The sequence below is a fragment of the Cydia pomonella genome, chromosome 19 (assembly GCF_033807575.1).
Source record: "Cydia pomonella isolate Wapato2018A chromosome 19, ilCydPomo1, whole genome shotgun sequence".
In the NCBI taxonomy this organism is placed as follows: domain Eukaryota; kingdom Metazoa; phylum Arthropoda; class Insecta; order Lepidoptera; family Tortricidae; genus Cydia; species Cydia pomonella.
In genome coordinates this window covers 350849-369356 of record NC_084721.1, presented here as the reverse complement: position 1 = coordinate 369356, position 18508 = coordinate 350849, and the positions used below count along the sequence as shown (strand labels likewise).

At 42.5% G+C, this 18508-nt stretch overlaps 1 protein-coding gene across 3 annotated transcripts in view; it reads left to right on the top strand.

Annotated features, from left to right (window-relative positions):
* The window catches only part of LOC133528411 (protein kinase C), a 19828-nt gene extending 1320 nt beyond the window's left edge, over positions 1-18508 (top strand). Inside the window, exons 5-20 of one of the 3 annotated variants that reach the window (XM_061865795.1) lie at positions 1550-1603; positions 4855-5050; positions 5335-5366; positions 5448-5518; positions 5861-6011; positions 6214-6350; positions 6868-6949; positions 7863-8054; positions 9028-9146; positions 11089-11321; positions 12177-12325; positions 12964-13016; positions 13384-13570; positions 14786-14922; positions 16063-16161; positions 18288-18508. In XM_061865795.1, coding sequence (XP_061721779.1) covers positions 1550-1603; positions 4855-5050; positions 5335-5366; positions 5448-5518; positions 5861-6011; positions 6214-6350; positions 6868-6949; positions 7863-8054; positions 9028-9146; positions 11089-11321; positions 12177-12325; positions 12964-13016; positions 13384-13570; positions 14786-14922; positions 16063-16161; positions 18288-18377 — 1982 coding nt within the window. In that variant the 3' untranslated portion in view covers positions 18378-18508. The remainder of the gene's footprint in view (positions 1-1549; positions 1604-4854; positions 5051-5334; positions 5367-5447; positions 5519-5860; positions 6012-6213; positions 6351-6867; positions 6950-7862; positions 8055-9027; positions 9147-11088; positions 11322-12176; positions 12326-12963; positions 13017-13383; positions 13571-14785; positions 14923-16062; positions 16162-18287) is intronic. The other 2 variants (XM_061865796.1, XM_061865797.1) reach the window with 2 other exon arrangements.

The following is an 18508-nucleotide window of genomic DNA, read 5'->3' as shown; positions in this document are numbered from 1 at the left end:
ACATTACATTCCTACTTAAGTAATTGACAAGCAAAAATACATGTTGTCATTAATTTTATTAATCCTTGGGATTGCAATTGATGTTTATTATTGTTTAATACAACAATGGTTAAAAGCCTCTTTGTGCTAAACAATTTTTAACAATATTATCATTGCAATATAAAACATGCTATGCATGTTTATTTATTTAATACTTTATCAACATATTGAAAACAGTCAGATTTTACTAAATTTATGTATTTTGACTACAAAATGTAATTCAAATAAGTTAATTAAGAACCACAAAAGAGTTGTACAAAATAAATAAATGGTTGCAACCCATAATTTTGTAATGCTTGTGACTTTCTGGCACATTTGACAATAAGCTTAATATCAAATCAAGTTAGTGTTTGAATATTATAAATTTAGATAACTTAAAGCAGTGAAGTGAAAGTAAAGACTAGTTATGTTATGAGGCATGTGTGCATCTCTATTCCAAGGAACATGACTCATTTCTGACTCAGGCACAAAAATTCCATTTCTCTATAATTACTGTAGATGATGGAGTCTTCCACACTTAACTGACAACTCGTAAACCTTATCATAAAGGTATAAGGTCCATTTAAGGTCAATAAAGATGGTTGCTGGTAGTACCATTGTCAAACCCTGTTATCAATGTTGCAGTTCATTGAAAATAAGGGATGGTGGTTCATTGAAAATAACTAGTATCAATCATAATTCTACTATAAATTGTATCATGGACGTTTATTAATTTAACATTTAGGAATTGAGATATGTCTTAGTATAATTTTGAGAATTATAATAAAGATGAGGTAAAGTTAGGGTAAATATGCTAACTTTGCCCCTCATACTACAAGATTTTTTATTTTTGACTTTAAAACTTCTTTTACATAATTCTATTTATTGCGAAATAAGTGGATACACATGGTGTAACACATGAGTTTAAGTAAATTTTGCAAATTTTTTAATGTATTTGTACATAAAAAGTTAATGATATGGTAAAATTGGCACTGAAAATTATAATTTACGATTTTTTTTGTAAAAATCTAGTTTTTGCAAAAGTTACTTGTCACTTTTTGATATCTATCAATAAGGATATATAGACTACGCCCCATAATGGCATCATCGCCATCAAAAAGGCGTATTGCGCTAAGTTACAATTAGATTTATTTTATTTTATTGGTATTAACTCTGAAACTAGGCGAAATCTAGAAAAGTTTATATGACATTTTAGTCCCTAAATGTGACCAGGAATACACTGTTAAAATCTTTCGGTTTCTTCATGTTACACCGTGTTTATTTCTTGGTAAAATTTTCATTCAAAATTCAAAATTCAAAATTCAAAAATTTTTTCTGCAAGTAGGCTTCAAGGGCTCTTTTACAAGTCAATACAACATTTTAATTAGGGTTCCTTGTGGTACCTAGATAATTTAACCAACTCAAGTTTTCGATGACTTGCAACATTGATATAGGGTTTGGTTAAGAGTGTAGTTAGTATTAGTAATAAACCTTGGGAACTTTCTATGTTGACTCAACACAATAACAACAGGATGTGCGATGGCAGCAAAGACCAAAGCAAAATCCTCCTATTTCGCGGGCAAGAGTAAGTCCTTATTATCAGTAGTGCTAGTTTAGATCGTGTCTCATTGTTCCTTTAGGGTTTATTTCATTGTTATCAAATTTCTTGATGCTTTGCTTACTTATTTAGGAGTCATCTGGCCTCAAAAATATTTACAATACATTTGTCATGAAATATGCAAAAAATTTACTTGATTATTTTATTTGGTAGCAGGTGGTCACTTGAGGTTTATTCTGTATGAAATAAAGTGAAAGTTTACATGCACCAAACAAAAGAATTAAACTTTGCTGGAACACAATTAGAAACGATTGGTAATCAAAATTTATTAGATTAATTATTTAAGCAGTTAAATATGTTCTAAAGAAGTTTGATATACAATAGCTATTATTCATAGTAGAATTTCAGCCTAATCATTGTACTAATTTAGCTTATATCAAAAAACTTAAGTTGTCAATTTTCCTTTAAATATGAATGCGGGTTGCGGTTTACCGGGTTTTCATGGCCGCATTTTAAGTATTATTGTTGACACGGTTAATTTACCAATTATAAGCTTTATTTCAAAGAAATAAAGTCTACCAAGGATCAGATTTTACTATTTTTATCACAGTCGACTGATCATTCGTAAACTTTTAGGAGGTCGCACACGGCGACTTTTTACAGCGATTCAGTAGAGATGCTTCTATTGAGCGTTGCAAATACGGGAAGGGGCCACATGCCGCGACTGAATCGCTGAAACAAGCCGCCTTATGTGACGGCCCTATTTCAAAGATACAATACCAATGGTCAGTTAGTGATGCTGTTAGAATACCGGTTTCCTGCTAAGATTGCCATCGCATGCGGCATGCTACTTGCCGCGGTTTCCGACACTAGCGTGATGAAACCACAAGATGTCCTTATTATTCTATTAAGACATTATTTGACCACACTGGCGTACCTACAAATCCTACATTGAGTAATATCTGACTAACGCCTTGGGGTCAGCAAGTGGAAAATTGTACTGACGGAAAGAACTCCCGTACGTAACCAATTTATGCTAACAAACAGGGAGAGGAAAACTTCAGCCCATATCAAGCAGCGGCTAGCAACCACTTGGCACTTCAAACTCGTATTTTATATAAGTATAATGAGTAAGACGGAGATTTAATTGACATTTTTACAGTCAACCTGGAAATGAGTTAATCTGTAGAATACAACTAGGAACTGTCTTGGTGCATACTGATCGGGTTTTTCAACATGAAGGCCCAGTAAGTTGGTGTTTCTCTTACTGGGCGTAAGCGTGAGCGAGATGGAAGCGAGTGCCCGGGCCCGGGAGCGCGGGTATCATATTTAAAAAAAAATTACGTTAAAAAAATATCGATACGTTCCCTCAAACATAATATTATAGATTTTCTTATTTTTAGCTTTTGTGCATAATTTGTCTCAAATTGTTTAAGTGGATATTACACTAATTTTCGTGATTATTTTCTATCCATATCGAGCCAAAGACTCAGGATTCGAATCGATACAGTCCGTATTGTGATCCGAAAAAGCGCTACGACTGCTTAAAAACTCCGTTTTCCGAAGCTACTGCACCTTAAATTGAACTTGTACTTTATAGTACGGGCAGGGACCGTCTGATCTGATACAAGGACAAGCCTTATGGCAGACGTTCATAAAAGTGATGCTAAGTTTCGAAAAAAAAATTGAATTGGCCGAAAGGACGAAAGAAAGTCCCACCACTGGTTACAAAAAAAGTTAAATTTACGTCATATGATACAAAGATGAGACTGGTGGCAACAAATAGGAATTTAAATGTAGCTTCAGAAACCACTCGTTTGCCAGTTCCTATATGGCCGGAAGTGCGTCTGCCGAGCACTTTAAAAGGTACCAAAAAGAATGGAATTTAAGTCATCTGATACAAAGATGAGGCTGGTGGCAACGACGAGTGGTTTCTGAAGCTACAACAAATTCCTATCTGTTGCCACCAGCCTCATCTTTATATCAGATGATGTAAATTTCACTTTTTTTATAACTAGAAGTGGTACTTTTTTCGTGCTATCGGCCAATTATATTTTTTTACTACTTTTTCCAAACTTAGCATTATTCTATGAAAATGTGCCATGGGGCTTATCCTTGTATCAGATGACGTAGAAGATCATATGGTCCCCGCCCGTACTATTATAATGTTGTAGGATATTATTTATTTTCCCCATCTATTACTTGTAGTTATTCGGAACTCCGGGAAGTGTGTTGGACCTCCAAAAAATTACGTTTATTTTTTTAGCATTTCTAAATGTAATAAATGAAGTCTTTTTATGTGATTCGATCTTAGTTTCTGATGTAAACAGCTTAAACCCAGATTTATGTTGAGATCTATATTCCTAGTATTCGGATATTCAGAAAACAAAGAATAATTTGCCCCTATTTCCGATAAAACCAGGTATAGGTACCGCTTTTATATGAATTATGATTGTGAGTAGAATTGGTACTATGTTATCATTAATAAATGTTTTTATTTTAAGAGCATCTGCTGCTAGTGGTTTTTTTAGCGGCTGCTTGCTATTATACTACTTATCATACATTTAGCTTTCATGCTACATTGATTTTGCAATAGATTTGAACGGCAAATTAGTTACTTTCAGTTTTAGTAATTTTACTAAGACGATAAAATTATTATGCTTTAAAGTACGATAGCAGACTAACTATTAGAGAGGTTCTCGGTTTGTTCTAACTTATTCTGAAACGGCAATGAAAACGGGTCTTTTTATACGAAAATGTGTATGGAAGCGAAAATAGTTTAATCATTATTCATATCACTTAATATAAACTAATTAGTAATAGATACCTTCTTCGTACTTTTTTTGCGTTCTCTTGACTTAGACCAGCACTATCTAGATCTCTTCCGTGTAGGCATCTTCAGTTAAATTATGGTTTACACAGCTATACTTTATCTGTAAAGTCCCTTGTTTGAAACAATATTTTGTCTGAATGCGACATTTAATTATAAATTGCCCTGTCCCGTAGAAGGTTTAGATACTCGATGACAACTATAATAAATACAGATCACCCGTATTTTAAATCACTGTCAATTGTTATAATAGGCCTCGGTCCCCGCGGCGTCTGATGGCGTACATGGAAGCGCTGCACTTTAGCTTTTTACGTACAAGCATTGCCACGTGAACTGGGGACCAAGGCCTCTGTGTAGATACACCGAGCGCCCGAACGTAAAGGCTAGGTCTGTCTAAACTTATTATGATACCTATTGGAGGGCGACTGACATGGCCGGTCCTGTGCAGGCTCAGGCGGCGGCGGCGAGGCGGCGCGGGCGCCGGCGGGCGCGGGGGCGCGCGGCCGCGAGTTCAAGGAGGGCGCCGGCTTCGCGCGCCGCCGCGGGGCCATGCGCCGCCGCGTGCACCAGGTCAACGGACACAAGTTCATGGCCACCTTCCTGCGCCAGCCCACCTTCTGCTCCCACTGCCGCGAGTTCATCTGGTGAATATAATCTTCCCTGCGGGCTTATGCTCTGCTCGCAAGCAGACTTGTTATAGGCTGGCGTCATTGGGTAGAAGGATCTGTCCGCGTTCTCTTTATTAGTTCTGTCTAAGTGTCCAATATCGGGTTGCATGCAAATTGTCACTTGCTAAAGACGAGACCACTTTAACCACGAATGTATACAAAACCGTTATCCCACTAGGAGGCACCTACCACTACAAAGAGCACTGATTATAATATTGTAGAGTGAGCGCAGTTTATTAATGATTACGGTTTGCTTACAGGGGTCTCGGAAAACAAGGATATCAATGCCAAGGTAATTATTTTTCTCTTTTTGTTCGCCTTATGTCATATGTATCACGTAAAGATTAGTATTGACGCGTCTCGTGTGTTCCAGTGTGCACCTGCGTGGTCCACAAGCGCTGCCACTCGTCCGTCGTCACCAAGTGTCCCGGCATGAAGGAAGAGGTAACTGACCATGTGATATGTTGCATCAATCAATGAACCATTACCTATATATATTAAAAATACTCTACTATGGTTACTTCTATAGAAGAAAACATTACAATTTTCAAGTAGAGGATGATAACAGGCGAACTTATCATTAAAAGGCATACTTTCCAGGCAACCTTTAGTAGCGGAAATTACCTAAGTAAATATTAATTTGGTTATAAGAGTTATTGATTGTCATAAAGGTGTAAAGTATGTTAAAATTCTATATACACAAAAAGTATTTCGACCCAAATGTAAAAAGGATCCATCCAAAGTTCCTGTTTAATTGGCTATCCCTGGCATGTGGCCCGCGCGCAGCAACACAGCGCCGTGGGCGTGTCGGGCGGGCAGCGGTTCAGCGTCAACGTGCCGCACCGCTTCGTGGTGCACTCCTACAAGCGGTTCACGTTCTGCGACCACTGCGGCTCGCTGCTCTACGGCCTCATCAAGCAGGGGCTGCAGTGCGAAGGTATACATTATTCTATCTTATACTGTACTAGAGGTTCCTAACTATATACATTTTGTATAATAATGATAAAGCGTATGCAATATAGTGTCTGTGGGACTTTCAGTCGACGCGATATCGCGTTCGCGGGAATCCTGTGGGTTTATTTATGCCCTTCTCAAGTTCCCGTCATCATTACTCGTACTGACAAGTTTGTTGGTTGCAGTGTGCTCGATGAACGTGCACAAACGCTGCCAAAAGAACGTGGCCAACAACTGCGGCATCAACACCAAGGCTATGGCTGAAATCCTTTCCGAGATGGGCATCTCCCCGGACAAGAACCCTCGTCCCCGGACCTCAAAGGTACATCCTTAAATGACTTAGCATGTCACTAATTTTATTTTTATATATACCAGCTGTGTTATTTTTGTACAAGATTGGTTCAAAAGCAGAGCGAAACTCAAAGTGGCTTGCATAATTATGAATTTCAAAAAAAAATGAAGATTTTTTATTTATTTTAATTTTAATAATACATTTTTGACTTTATGAGAGGTTAATAGAGGTTTAGGTGACTGCTACATTATGCCTAATTAAGTAATTATGCACAGTTATCTACATACATTATTTTATCTACACATCAGTTGTTGGCCGAACGTTAATTAACATTTGGCCAACATTGCTACACATCACATCAGCTCCGTATGATGTGTTCAGGAACCGCGTGACACGATCTGCATTGCGGCATCGTTACTCTGTCGTGGATATCAGGTGGCCAGGCAACCCGGTTTAAAACCTGTGAAATGTATTAAGTTTACGGTCTGGCAGTTCAGGTTCAGGGCTAGTTGTCGGTGAGAGTGTAACGAGGAGCGTGTCGTTGCAGTACAACCCCGTGCTGCTGGAGGGCGGCGGCGACGCGGCGGCCGACGCCGACAAGGAGCCGCTCGACAAGCACGACGACAAGGGTGAGGGCACCGGACCTTATGTCCTTGATATAAGGTGCATGTGTGGTCAGTTAACTGCTAATCGAAATGTCAGCAGCAGAAAAATTTGCAAAATAATATTATAGTACTTGAATTAATCTGCGTAAGTTTTATTATAATCGTTCCTTTATTTACTATAAATTTCGGCGATAGTTTCGATCGTCCTTAGAAATAATTGCAAGTCTAAAAATCTTATATATTATAATAAATGTATATTATACGGACATTATTACACAAATTGACTAAGTCCCACAGTACGCTCAATTAAGGGTTGTGTTGTATGTACTTAGACAATGATATATATAATATATAAATACATAGAAAACACCCACGACTCAGGAACATATCCGTGCTCATCACACAAATAAATACCCTTAACAGGATTTGAACCCGGGAGGCCAGACCGGTCATCATATTAAATGTTTAATTTTTTATTTTATTTTTCAAATCTGTACGTCGTTGTACTATTTCCTTGTCGAGTTTTGAGCAATTTATTTATGTAAATATTTCTGCTGTTCATACTGCCTTGAATATTTTTTTAATAATTAACTGACCATTTGTAAACCCTTACTACAATGAATGCACTAATAATCATTTCTTTGCTACTAAATTATGTTATATTTTAATATCGCATGTATTTTATCACAAATCACCAGTTTACCCACTTAGCATGAACTTTTATTTCAAGCTAACCCGACTATGGCGAAGCATTTTTTTTTAATCAATTTATCGACTTTTAACTTCCAAACCAGGAATAAGCTGCAGTCGATATTTTTATTTAACTTTTTTTTTACCCCCTGAATGTTAGCAAGCATCCTCAATGTGTTTTCTTTGAGTGCATTGTTTTTGTTAATGTAGTGTTGTTGTTATTGTGTTTGTTTGCATCCCACACCAGTGCTGGACCTGCTCATGTCATCGCCGTACGACTTCGTACCGCCGTCGTACGACTTCGTACCGCCCTCGTACGACTTCGTATCGCCGTCGTACGACGCCGTACCGTACGGCTACGGCGGGTACATTCCGTCGGCGCCGTTCGGCGGTGGCGACCATTGGGACGACCTGAAAGACATATTTACGTGCTACGAAGGTTCCTGTTTTTGGTTTGCACGCTATCTTGGTTATGGATTTTTATATTTATTTGTAGTGCTTCCAGATTAGGTGGTACTATTTGCCAATCTTTTGGAACTGCTTAGTTTCAGTCGCAAGTAATACCTACGTACGTTTTTTAAAGGTAATTGAGCCACCTAGTGTGAAAGTTTTGACATATATTTTATATGTATATTTATTGTTATTATTTTACCACTGCCTAATGATTAATTTATTTCTCGAAATAATCTAGTGCACACTAAGTTTTCATATTCACAACAATTTTTTTACAACTTTTTTTGTTATATCCATCAGTTGTGCTACCTACAATGTGTAGGTTCAGACTGCTACAAGTTATCTGTATTATGAAAATAATAATACTACCATAATAAACGCAGGCATCTAGTCGTACAGTCAAGTTTAAAAACTTGGTTCGCACAAGTTGCTCAAAAATATGTCCCATAGCTCTTAAGTCGGCGAATTAAGAGCTATGCGACATATTTGAGAAAGTTTCGTGGACCTATATTTTTACACTAGACTGTACCACGAAAGTTTTTATACCAAGGCCTTTATCAAGAATGGCGCTCGAATGAGATGGAGTTGGACCAAGACAACTGCATGGCATTTGCTATGACGAAGTGTGGCAATATCCTTGTTAATGTCAAATGACTATAGATACCGTGCGCGTTGGAGGGTCTGCCATCTTGTGACCTTAATCGGAACCATAAACATGTACATTTACACGTCACGTGTTTTCTTGTGCATAGTAAGTGCTGCCATCTTGTGGGCTACATCGGAACAATAAACATCACATTTACGCCTCGCGCCAAAAATCTGACGGCTCCTGTGCTGCCTCCTACAGTACATGCACGCTCCCTATAAAAATAATATAACGTTTATAATGAGACTATCTTACTCTGTTGCATTGTTACCGGCCAGTCAGCGGCAACTTTATTAAAGGCAGTGTTTGTTAGGTGGCGACATGTCGGGAGCGCGCGACAAGGTGTCGCTGGAGGACTTCACGTTCATCAAGGTGCTGGGCAAGGGCTCCTTCGGGAAGGTCATGCTCGCTGAGAAAAAGGGCACTGACGAGGTACGAACAGTTATACTATCCACTCACATGCTTCATATTTTTTAGTGACTTGTATTATTATAATAAAATAAGGGTGACAGCTGGTAACTACAGTTACCAAAAGCAAGTGAGTGGCTATAATACATTGTGCAACGAGGGGGGTTAGTGAAATCTTGGATACGAGGGTGGTGCAATATTCTTTCCCCCGGAGTTACACACAATGTTTTTCATCACGCTTGCGAAGAAAAAACTAAATTTTATCCGAAATAATTTTTAAATACATATCAAACATTCGTCCGCCATTTTGTAATTTCTTGGCAGGTGAGGCATCGAAGGCACAGACCTATTCGGCATTCAGCCACGATTGAAAATTATGTAAAAATATTTTAATCGACTGTTAAATTAATCAAATTAAATAATTTTAAACAAAAATATTAAATTATAAATGTCAGTATTTTAAAAGTAAAACTCATTTATGCTACTTGGTTTGTATGAACAAGTTACATAATTAAAGAAGCTATAACTCCCTAGTGAGTTATAGTTTTTTTTCACAAACCATAACTCCCGCGGGAACAAAATAGGCATTTGTCCTTCAGCACACCTGCATGAAATAAGATCTTTTTCGAGCAAGTGTGATGAAAAATGATTTTTGTAATATTTTATACACACTTGAAATTAGGTGTTCAGGGAAGAATAGAAAGATTTTAACGGTCTTTTTTATTTATATCAAAAGAAGTTTGGTTATAGGAGTTGGCATCATGACATAGTGTAGGAAATAGTCGAACACGACTTGCTTTCTCGGCAGAGGCCGTAGTCAACATGACAATGTTATATTGACAAACGCGAAATCAAAGTTAAAAGTAACAAATGCGGCGTAAAGTCGCGTCATTAGGTATATCCATACATTATTTAAATTTAAATTGGCGTTTCCTATAAATGGTGTCACTTGGCCAGGCCATAGACACCTATCATCATTTCAACATTTCGATTTTGAAATCTCCAAGACGAGCAAAGCGAAGCGCAGTATCGAAACGGCCATTATATTTTTCTTCAATTGTACATCGATATTTTTAGATTAGGAAACTATGATACAATTTAATCTTTTAGCTAAATTGCCCATATGTTTAATTTAAGTCTGTTTGTTTCTCAATAAAAAAAAATACACTGTTTTTTTACCGTTAATTTCGAGGGTGCATTCCTGAGCTTAAATTAAGTAACATTGTCAAACACACCGGTATTCTAATTAATTCCATTTCGGAGGTAATTTATTTTCATCTTATAAGGCCCTTACGAGCGTATACACTTGCCTTAGGGCCTGTTTACATATTGATTAGTGTTTGGTACGAGTGTATACATTTGCTATTATGTTTTTTACATAGCTTGGGTTCTGTGACAGCTGTCATTTCAATACAATTTCTAACCTTAAAATGCCAAATTGTATTGAGATGACAGCTGTCACAGATCCCAAGCTATACGAAAAACATTATAATAAACGTAAGTACTATCTCGGACGATCGTTGTTAGAAATGACAGTGATATGTCACAGTTTTCAATGGTTTGGTTGGGTTAAATGTAATGCCGGTGTTACAACAACGCTATATGCAGCATTTAATAACTTTTTATAAAAATAGTTAAATAATTATTAAAAAAATATTTTGTTTTTTTAAATTAAATATGCCATTTATTTCCTTAAACGTTCCTACCGATACCCCGAAGTTAACGGAATTCAATCGAAACACGGTGTATATATTGAAAATCAAGTATCTACTCTATCAAAGGAGTCCTATGATTACAAAAAAGCGCTGGAGGGGAACTGCGTAAGATGGATCATTTTTTAGTCTGTCGGCCGCAGAGGTGCCCTGTGACTTTCCGATTATGAGATCTGAGGACAAACTATACTTCTAACTGAGCGCTTATACCTTTTTTTCTACTCGTGTCAGTAAATCCAGCCATTGTCCATCAGGTGTACGCAGTAAAAGTGCTGAAAAAAGACGCCATAATCCAAGATGATGACGTGGAATGTACGTTAACCGAGCGCCGCGTGCTCGCCCTCGCCGCGCGCCACCCCTTCCTCACGGCGCTGCACTGCGCCTTCCAGACGCGAGACCGGCTGTTCTTCGTCATGGAGTACGTGGACGGCGGCGACCTCATGTTCCAGATACAGCGCGCGAGGAAGTTCGACGAGCCTCGAGCAAGGTATGGTATTCTGTACACAGTAATAGACTTCTCTGCCCTGCGCATTCGAAACAAGGGATAAACTGTTCTTCGTTTTGGAGTACGTCGAGGGCGGTGGGTGACCTAATATGCCATATACAGCGCGGGAGAAAGTTCGACGAGCCCGCGTCAGGTACGGTATTCTGTACACAGTAATAGACTTCTCTGCCCTGCGCACTCCAAACAAGGGATAAACTGTTCTTCGTTTTGGAGTACGTCGAGGGCGGTGGGTGACCTAATATGCCATACACAGCGCGGGAGAAAGTTCGACGAGCCCCGCGCCAGGTACGGTATTCTGTCCATTGCCAGAAGTTTAACATGTTGTTTTTCGTATTACTCCGGCCTCACACTCGACAAGTGACTCGGGAAGGAGCGAGGAAAGTAGGCAGAGACGTAGTGTGGCCACGTTACTCGTCATGGACCGCTCCCTATTTTGTCGGTTTTTTGGCGCAAGTCAAAAGTCCGGCAATATAAAGTATGGAGCGTCGCGAGTAGAGCAGTGTGTGGCCAGAGCGGGTAACATCGCGGCAGCGCCAGGAGCAGAGCGAGAAACATAGTGTGGGAGGGGCATATTGTGGCAGACGTATATGTTCTATTGTAGATCTTGTCTCGCAGACATTTCAACCCGTTTTTTTCCCTGTCGACATTTCGTATATGTTTAATTTGATGTAATTTCGGGTTATTTGAGACTACGAGTAGAATCGTCCTTTTCCTGTTCCTATTACTATGAGAGAATTATACGAGGACAAACTAAATATCATTGAAACAAACATAACTGAAACACTCGGTAAAAAAGTCAAAGATTTTTTTTTATAAAAACCTTCGTTTGTTACCCAGGTTCTACGCAGCCGAAGTGACCCTGGCCCTGCAGTTCCTGCACGCCCACGGCGTCATCTACCGCGACCTGAAGCTGGACAACATCCTCCTGGACGCCGACGGCCACTGCAAGCTCGCCGACTTCGGCATGTGCAAGGAGGGCATACTGGGTCAGTCATTCTACTCCAAACTTGATTTATGCCGCGAGCCGCATGCCGCTCTCTTCAACTCACTCAAAATATTAACATGAAGGTAGCAAGATTTGCCGCGCAGAAAAATTACCAACTTCTTGCTCTAGTCTATATTTTTGCTAGACGAAAATAGTTTTTATACTACGTCGGTGGCAAACAAGCATACGGCCCGCCTAATTGTGAGCAGCCTCCGTAGCCTATGTACGCTTTGTATGTATAGGTGGAAAATAAAGTATGGCGCTCTCTTTGTCTTTAAAAGGCCATTTCAGATCTCCAACCTGAGTAGTGGTATCTGGCGTTATCATACCAAAAAATCGAAAGATTTCGTCCTATCGTTTTTTTTTGTAACACAAGATAACACAGATTTAACGGATGTACCTAGTGTTTAGATTTAAAACGCAAACATGCAACCCTCTATTCTAAAATGATCTTTTTTGTTAATTTGTCCTATGATTACAAAAAGCGCTGGAGGGGAGCTGCGAAAGACGGACCACTTTGGTATGTCCAACGCAGAGGTGCCCTGTGACTTATGATTATGAGAGCTGAGGACAATCTCGCACACTTTAATTTCAAATGTATAGTTTGAGAGGGATTCTATGCCAACCACTTATTTTCAGATGGAGCGACTACCACTACCTTTTGCGGCACTCCAGACTACATAGCCCCCGAGGTCAGTCAATTTTTAATAATGAAATCAAATCATCCATTTTTTATTATTATCAATCAGCGGGCGCTCCGATACCAGCGTGGCATTGACTTGTCGTGCTCGTATGGGGTGTTTACATAGAACTTGGTGACTTGCCGCGACTAAGGCAAACACAAGCGTGGCCACGACGCCGCGGGCGAGGCAAGTCTTGACACACCTGTTTTGCGTAATCATTTCCTTGCAAGACGGCTCGTTCTCTATATGTATATTTACTGACGTCGTAGCTGTGAATGGAAAAGTTCAGATTTAGCCTTGTAGAGAAAAATCTTAACACTATTCGTAAGAGCGAACCCCATCAGAACAGCTGTTGAAAATGTTTGTTTGTGTGTAGATCCTGCAAGAGCTGGAATACGGCCCGTCGGTGGACTGGTGGGCGCTGGGCGTGCTGCTGTACGAGATGCTGGCCGGCCAGCCGCCCTTCGAGGCCGACAACGAGGACGACCTCTTCGAGTCCATCCTGCACGACGACGTGCTGTACCCCGTCTGGCTGTCCAAGGACGCCGTGTCCATCCTCAAGGGTGAGTACACGGGCGGACATGTGCGAGTCCATCCTGCACGACGACGTGCTGTACCCCGTCTGGCTGTCCAAGGACGCCGTGTCCATCCTCAAGGGTGAGTACACGGGCGGACATGTGCGAGTCCATCCTGCACGACGACGTGCTGTACCCCGTCTGGCTGTCCAAGGACGCCGTGTCCATCCTCAAGGGTGAGTACACGGGCGGACATGTGCGAGTCCATCCTGCACGACGACGTGCTGTACCCCGTCTGGCTGTCCAAGGACGCCGTGTCCATCCTCAAGGGTGAGTACACGGGCGGACATGTGCGAGTCCATCCTGCACGACGACGTGCTGTACCCCGTCTGGCTGTCCAAGGACGCCGTGTCCATCCTCAAGGGTGAGTACACGGGCGGACATGTGCGAGTCCATCCTGCACGACGACGTGCTGTACCCCGTCTGGCTGTCCAAGGACGCCGTGTCCATCCTCAAGGGTGAGTACACGGGCGGACATGTGCGAGTCCATCCTGCACGACGACGTGCTGTACCCCGTCTGGCTGTCCGAGGACGCCGTGTCCATCCTCAAGGGTGAGTACACGGGCGGACATGTGCGAGTCCATCCTGCACGACGACGTGCTGTACCCCGTCTGGCTGTCCAAGGACGCCGTGTCCATCCTCAAGGGTGAGTACACGGGCGGACATGTTCGAGTCCATCCTGCATGATGACGTGCTGTACCCCGTCTGGCTGTCCAAGGACGCCGTGTCCATCCTCAAGGGTGAGTACACGGGCGGACATGTTCGAGTCCATCCTGCACGACGTGCTGTACCCCGTCTGTTTGTCCAAGGATGCTGTGTTCACCCTCAAGGGGGACGGACATAAAAAAATCAGAGAACTCCTTATTTCACAAAGGGCCTTCCTTTTACATACTGTTACTTTTTGTAGCGATACAATCTCGATTAAGATACAGCAATTGGAGCGACTAATAAAAAGGCGTTTTTATCGCTGCAAAAAGGCGCAAGTTTTAAAGGCCCTTAGCATTGTTGTTTATGGCCTCTGAGCGGTGTGATCAACGGTAATAATTAGGTAGAGAGGTCGTTACGAGTGATAATCAATGCGGAGGCCGTTTGGGGTCCCATATTATTGTCACCGTAATATCGCATAAAACACAGAAATAATTTTCTGGGCCTTACAAGTTTGCAAACCTTCAGACATGTATTAACATGACGCAATGTTGACAGGCTTCATGACGAAGAACCCGGCGCGGCGGCTCGGTGTAGCGGGCGGCGTGGGCGGGATCCGCGCGCACGCCTTCTTCAAGGACATGGACTGGGACGCGCTGCAGCAGCGCCGGCTGCGCCCGCCCTTCCGCCCCAAGGTATGTATTTTGTTCCGTGTTGCCGCAGGTGCGTGCTCTCGTCGCGGTGTCCTTGTCCCACGTGCGTGCTCTCGTCGCGGCGTCCTTGTCCCACGTGCGCGCGGGCCGCCTGCCCCGCCCCGGCGCGGCCGACCCCCACGGACTCACAGAAAGCCAACCATATAATCACGGCCGCTTCGCGCCACACTACCGAAGGTATCGATGGTTTGTCTCTGTACAATGCAAGCATCGCACGTTTCTCGCGTCAGCATTAAAATTAAATATAATGAGTTTATAATAATTGCTGTATTTGCGATTGCGCCATGCATCGATTTATCAATTAGTTTACGTTTATACGTGCTCCTAGCTAGTACTCATATACCTTGGTTATAAATAAATACATATACCAAAATCAGTGTTTCCATCGAGACTACAATCAACCATCAAGAATCATATTAGCTCAGATGTACGACCCGTACATCTTTTGGTCCTTCGAACCCATCAGTGACTGTGACAGTGATTTCATCCCATCGGCCTCCCACAAGCGGGTCCCACCGTGCGGATTGAGCAGGCGCAGTGAGTCATCCTGAGCCTGACTATATTCATTGTCATAGGGAACGGCATCAGTTCATCATCGAAGATATCAAGATTATCAAGAGACGTCTACTATCAATCCAAGTTGGAGGAATCTCGAACTTGAAAGATCATCATTGCTACAGAAAATTATCATCAATTTTAAATCAGGGACTCAATATCATTATCAAATATCAGTGCTTCATGCCACGCCGCGCCGCGTTCGCGTCGAAACCGCCCATCTAGCTCACCGTTTTAATGTACTCAGACATGTACATACATACACACGCACAGCCTTCGCGGAACGCCAAGCGGCAAAGAGATCTGTGCAGTTAAGCTAAAATGAAAGTCTCCATTTCAGCCCGGGCAAAAATATTTCGTACGTTTGTCCCGGCTGTACGGTGGTTTTTCTCGAAGAGTAATTTTTCAACCGACTGTCATGACATTTAGTGAGCAGGTTCAATAATTATAAGTATTTTTTTCTTGATTTTTGAAAATAGCAGCGTCATAGATAGAAGTTCGCGAAGCTTACAGCTCGGAGAACCTCCTATCCGGCACATGAAGTCATGAAACATTTTGTAATTGCAGAAGAGCAAGCGCGAGGCGGTGAACTTCGACGCGGAGTTCACGAAGGAGGAGCCCGTGCTCACGCCCGTGCCGCCCGACGTCGTGCGCACCATCAACCAGGTACCCGCGCTCGCCAGCTCTCTACCTCCAAACTGTTCGTTCTTACATTTTCAACCCTGTTTAATACTATTTTTGTCCCATCCAATTAACACCGCACCAATTAGCGCATGCCATAAAACTTACTTACTTCATTGGCTCAGTGACCTAAACAGGATCTTGGCCTCTGCCACGAGAGAGCGCCACTCTGCCCTATCTTGCGCCACTTCGCGCCAGTTGGGTATTCCGAGGGCGAACAGGTCTTTTAGGACTTCCTCACTCCAGCGGTATCTGGGACGCCCAGACGGACGTTTTCCGCCCGGGTGCCCCACATCCGCTCTTCTCACGGCACGATCCTCTCCCATCCTCTCTAGGTGACCGAGCCGGCGGAGTCGTGTGGCTTTGATCTCGCCAATTATATTGAGCATCGCAACCGTCTCCTCTAGCTCCCTATTCTTCCTACGCCTCCAAGTTCCATCTTCATCTCTGATAGGTCCCAGAATCTTCCGCCAGATTTTCCTCTCCGCCACTAAGAGCTTGCTCTCTTCTTTCTGAGTCAGAGTCCAAGCTTCACACCTGTACATCAAAATTGGCCTAATTACAGTCTTGTAGACAATGTTGGTTGATCTACTGATCAGCTTGAACACTAAAACTCGATGGAGCGCTGCCGAGCATCTTAAAGCGTTTTGGATTCGTAGATCTATCTCGTCCTCCCATCGGTTGGTATCAGTTACTGTGCAACCAAGATACCTAATATGATCCACACCTTTGTAGGCGGTTGCTCCGACTACTAGGTCTTCTCTATCAGCTCTGGTGTTCTTGTACCTTTTCATTTGGAGATATTCCGTTTTCTGGTGGTTGATTCTGAGATCTATCTTCTCCCCTTCCTGCTCCACAATTCTAGCCATGGCCTCCAGGTCCCTTTTGTTTTGCGCCAAACATATGTCATAAACATTAAGAGAGGTATGGGCATTGTTTAAGAGAGGTATGGGCATTGTGAATGTCATCTCGCTTTGTGTGGTAGGGCACAGCCAGTGGATGTCATTCCAGATCTAGAGCAGAGCCCAACTGGAGAAGTACCTCCACCTTACAGAAAACAGCAGCCAAATAACACTAGACCCTACTCATAGTGTTGTGTTCCTGCCGGTCAGTAAGGTTGCCAGAGCTCAACGAGGGGGGGGGCGGGTTTAGGGTCGGCAACGCGCATGTAACTCATCTGGAGTTGCAGGCGTACATAGGCTACGGAGACTGCTTACCATCAGGCGGGCCGTATGCTTGTTTGCCACCGACGTAGTATAAAAAAAAAAGTATTTTATACAATCGTGATATAATAGAGAATTTTGATTAATACTGAATTTTTTTTGTCACGTTTTTACCAGAGTAATCCATCGTCATTGGCCACACCATCTGTTGTAGATGCTTGATGCGGCGCTTGTGGGTTTATGGGGCTGGGCATCGCCGTTGGTGGCTATAAAGTCCTATAGCAGCGCGACATTTCTTTCCACATCGATCGCACACAAATCGTGAGTTCGCAGGAGGTGGTAGAGCACGACGAAGACTTTTCTGCTTAAGGTGCTGCAGCCAGTCATCGTCGTGCTTTGATATTCCGACTTTGATGTCGCGACGCCATTCCGGTCTCATTTCGGCGCGTTTCTCCCAACCGTCGGTCCGAATGCCAAAACTGTCCATGTCCCGCTTGCAGGAGTCCTTAAATCGTAGAGTTGGACGCCCAACAGGTCTTTTTACGTCCGCTATCTGACCCAGCATTACTTGGCGTGGTAGTCTCTCAGGGTTCATGCGATGAACGTGACCGAGCCAGCGAAGTCATCTCTGCTTTAAAATTGCAGTGAAGCCGCTGCAATGTGTTCTTGAGAGTACTACGTCGTTACTAACTTTATCTTGCCAAGTAACTCCAAGTATAGTCCTCAGGCAGCGCATATGGAAAGCGTTGAGTTTGCGTTCTTGTGTCGCGTATGTAGTCCATGTTTCTGATTCGTACAGCAATACAGCTCAATCTATGCGAGGAATTAATTTTGGGGCTCATTATCGCTGTATGCTTTAGATACTGTTTTTTGCCATTGCATAAAGAGATTCAACACAAGTGTTTCGGATAATTTGGTGCCTAATAACGACGTGAACGTTGATTGCAGGAGGAGTTCCGCGGCTTCTCGTTCGTGAACTCGGACTTCACGCCGACGCCGACGCCGGCGCCCGCGCTCGCGGCCGCGCCCGCCAACTGACTGCCTGGCCGGGGCGGCCTGTAGGCCCCCGCCCGCCAACTGACTGCCTAGCCGAGAGGGCGGCGGCGGCGCGGGCGGCCCGTAGGCCCCGCGCCCGCACTGTTCTCACATTGAATGACCCTTATCTTTAT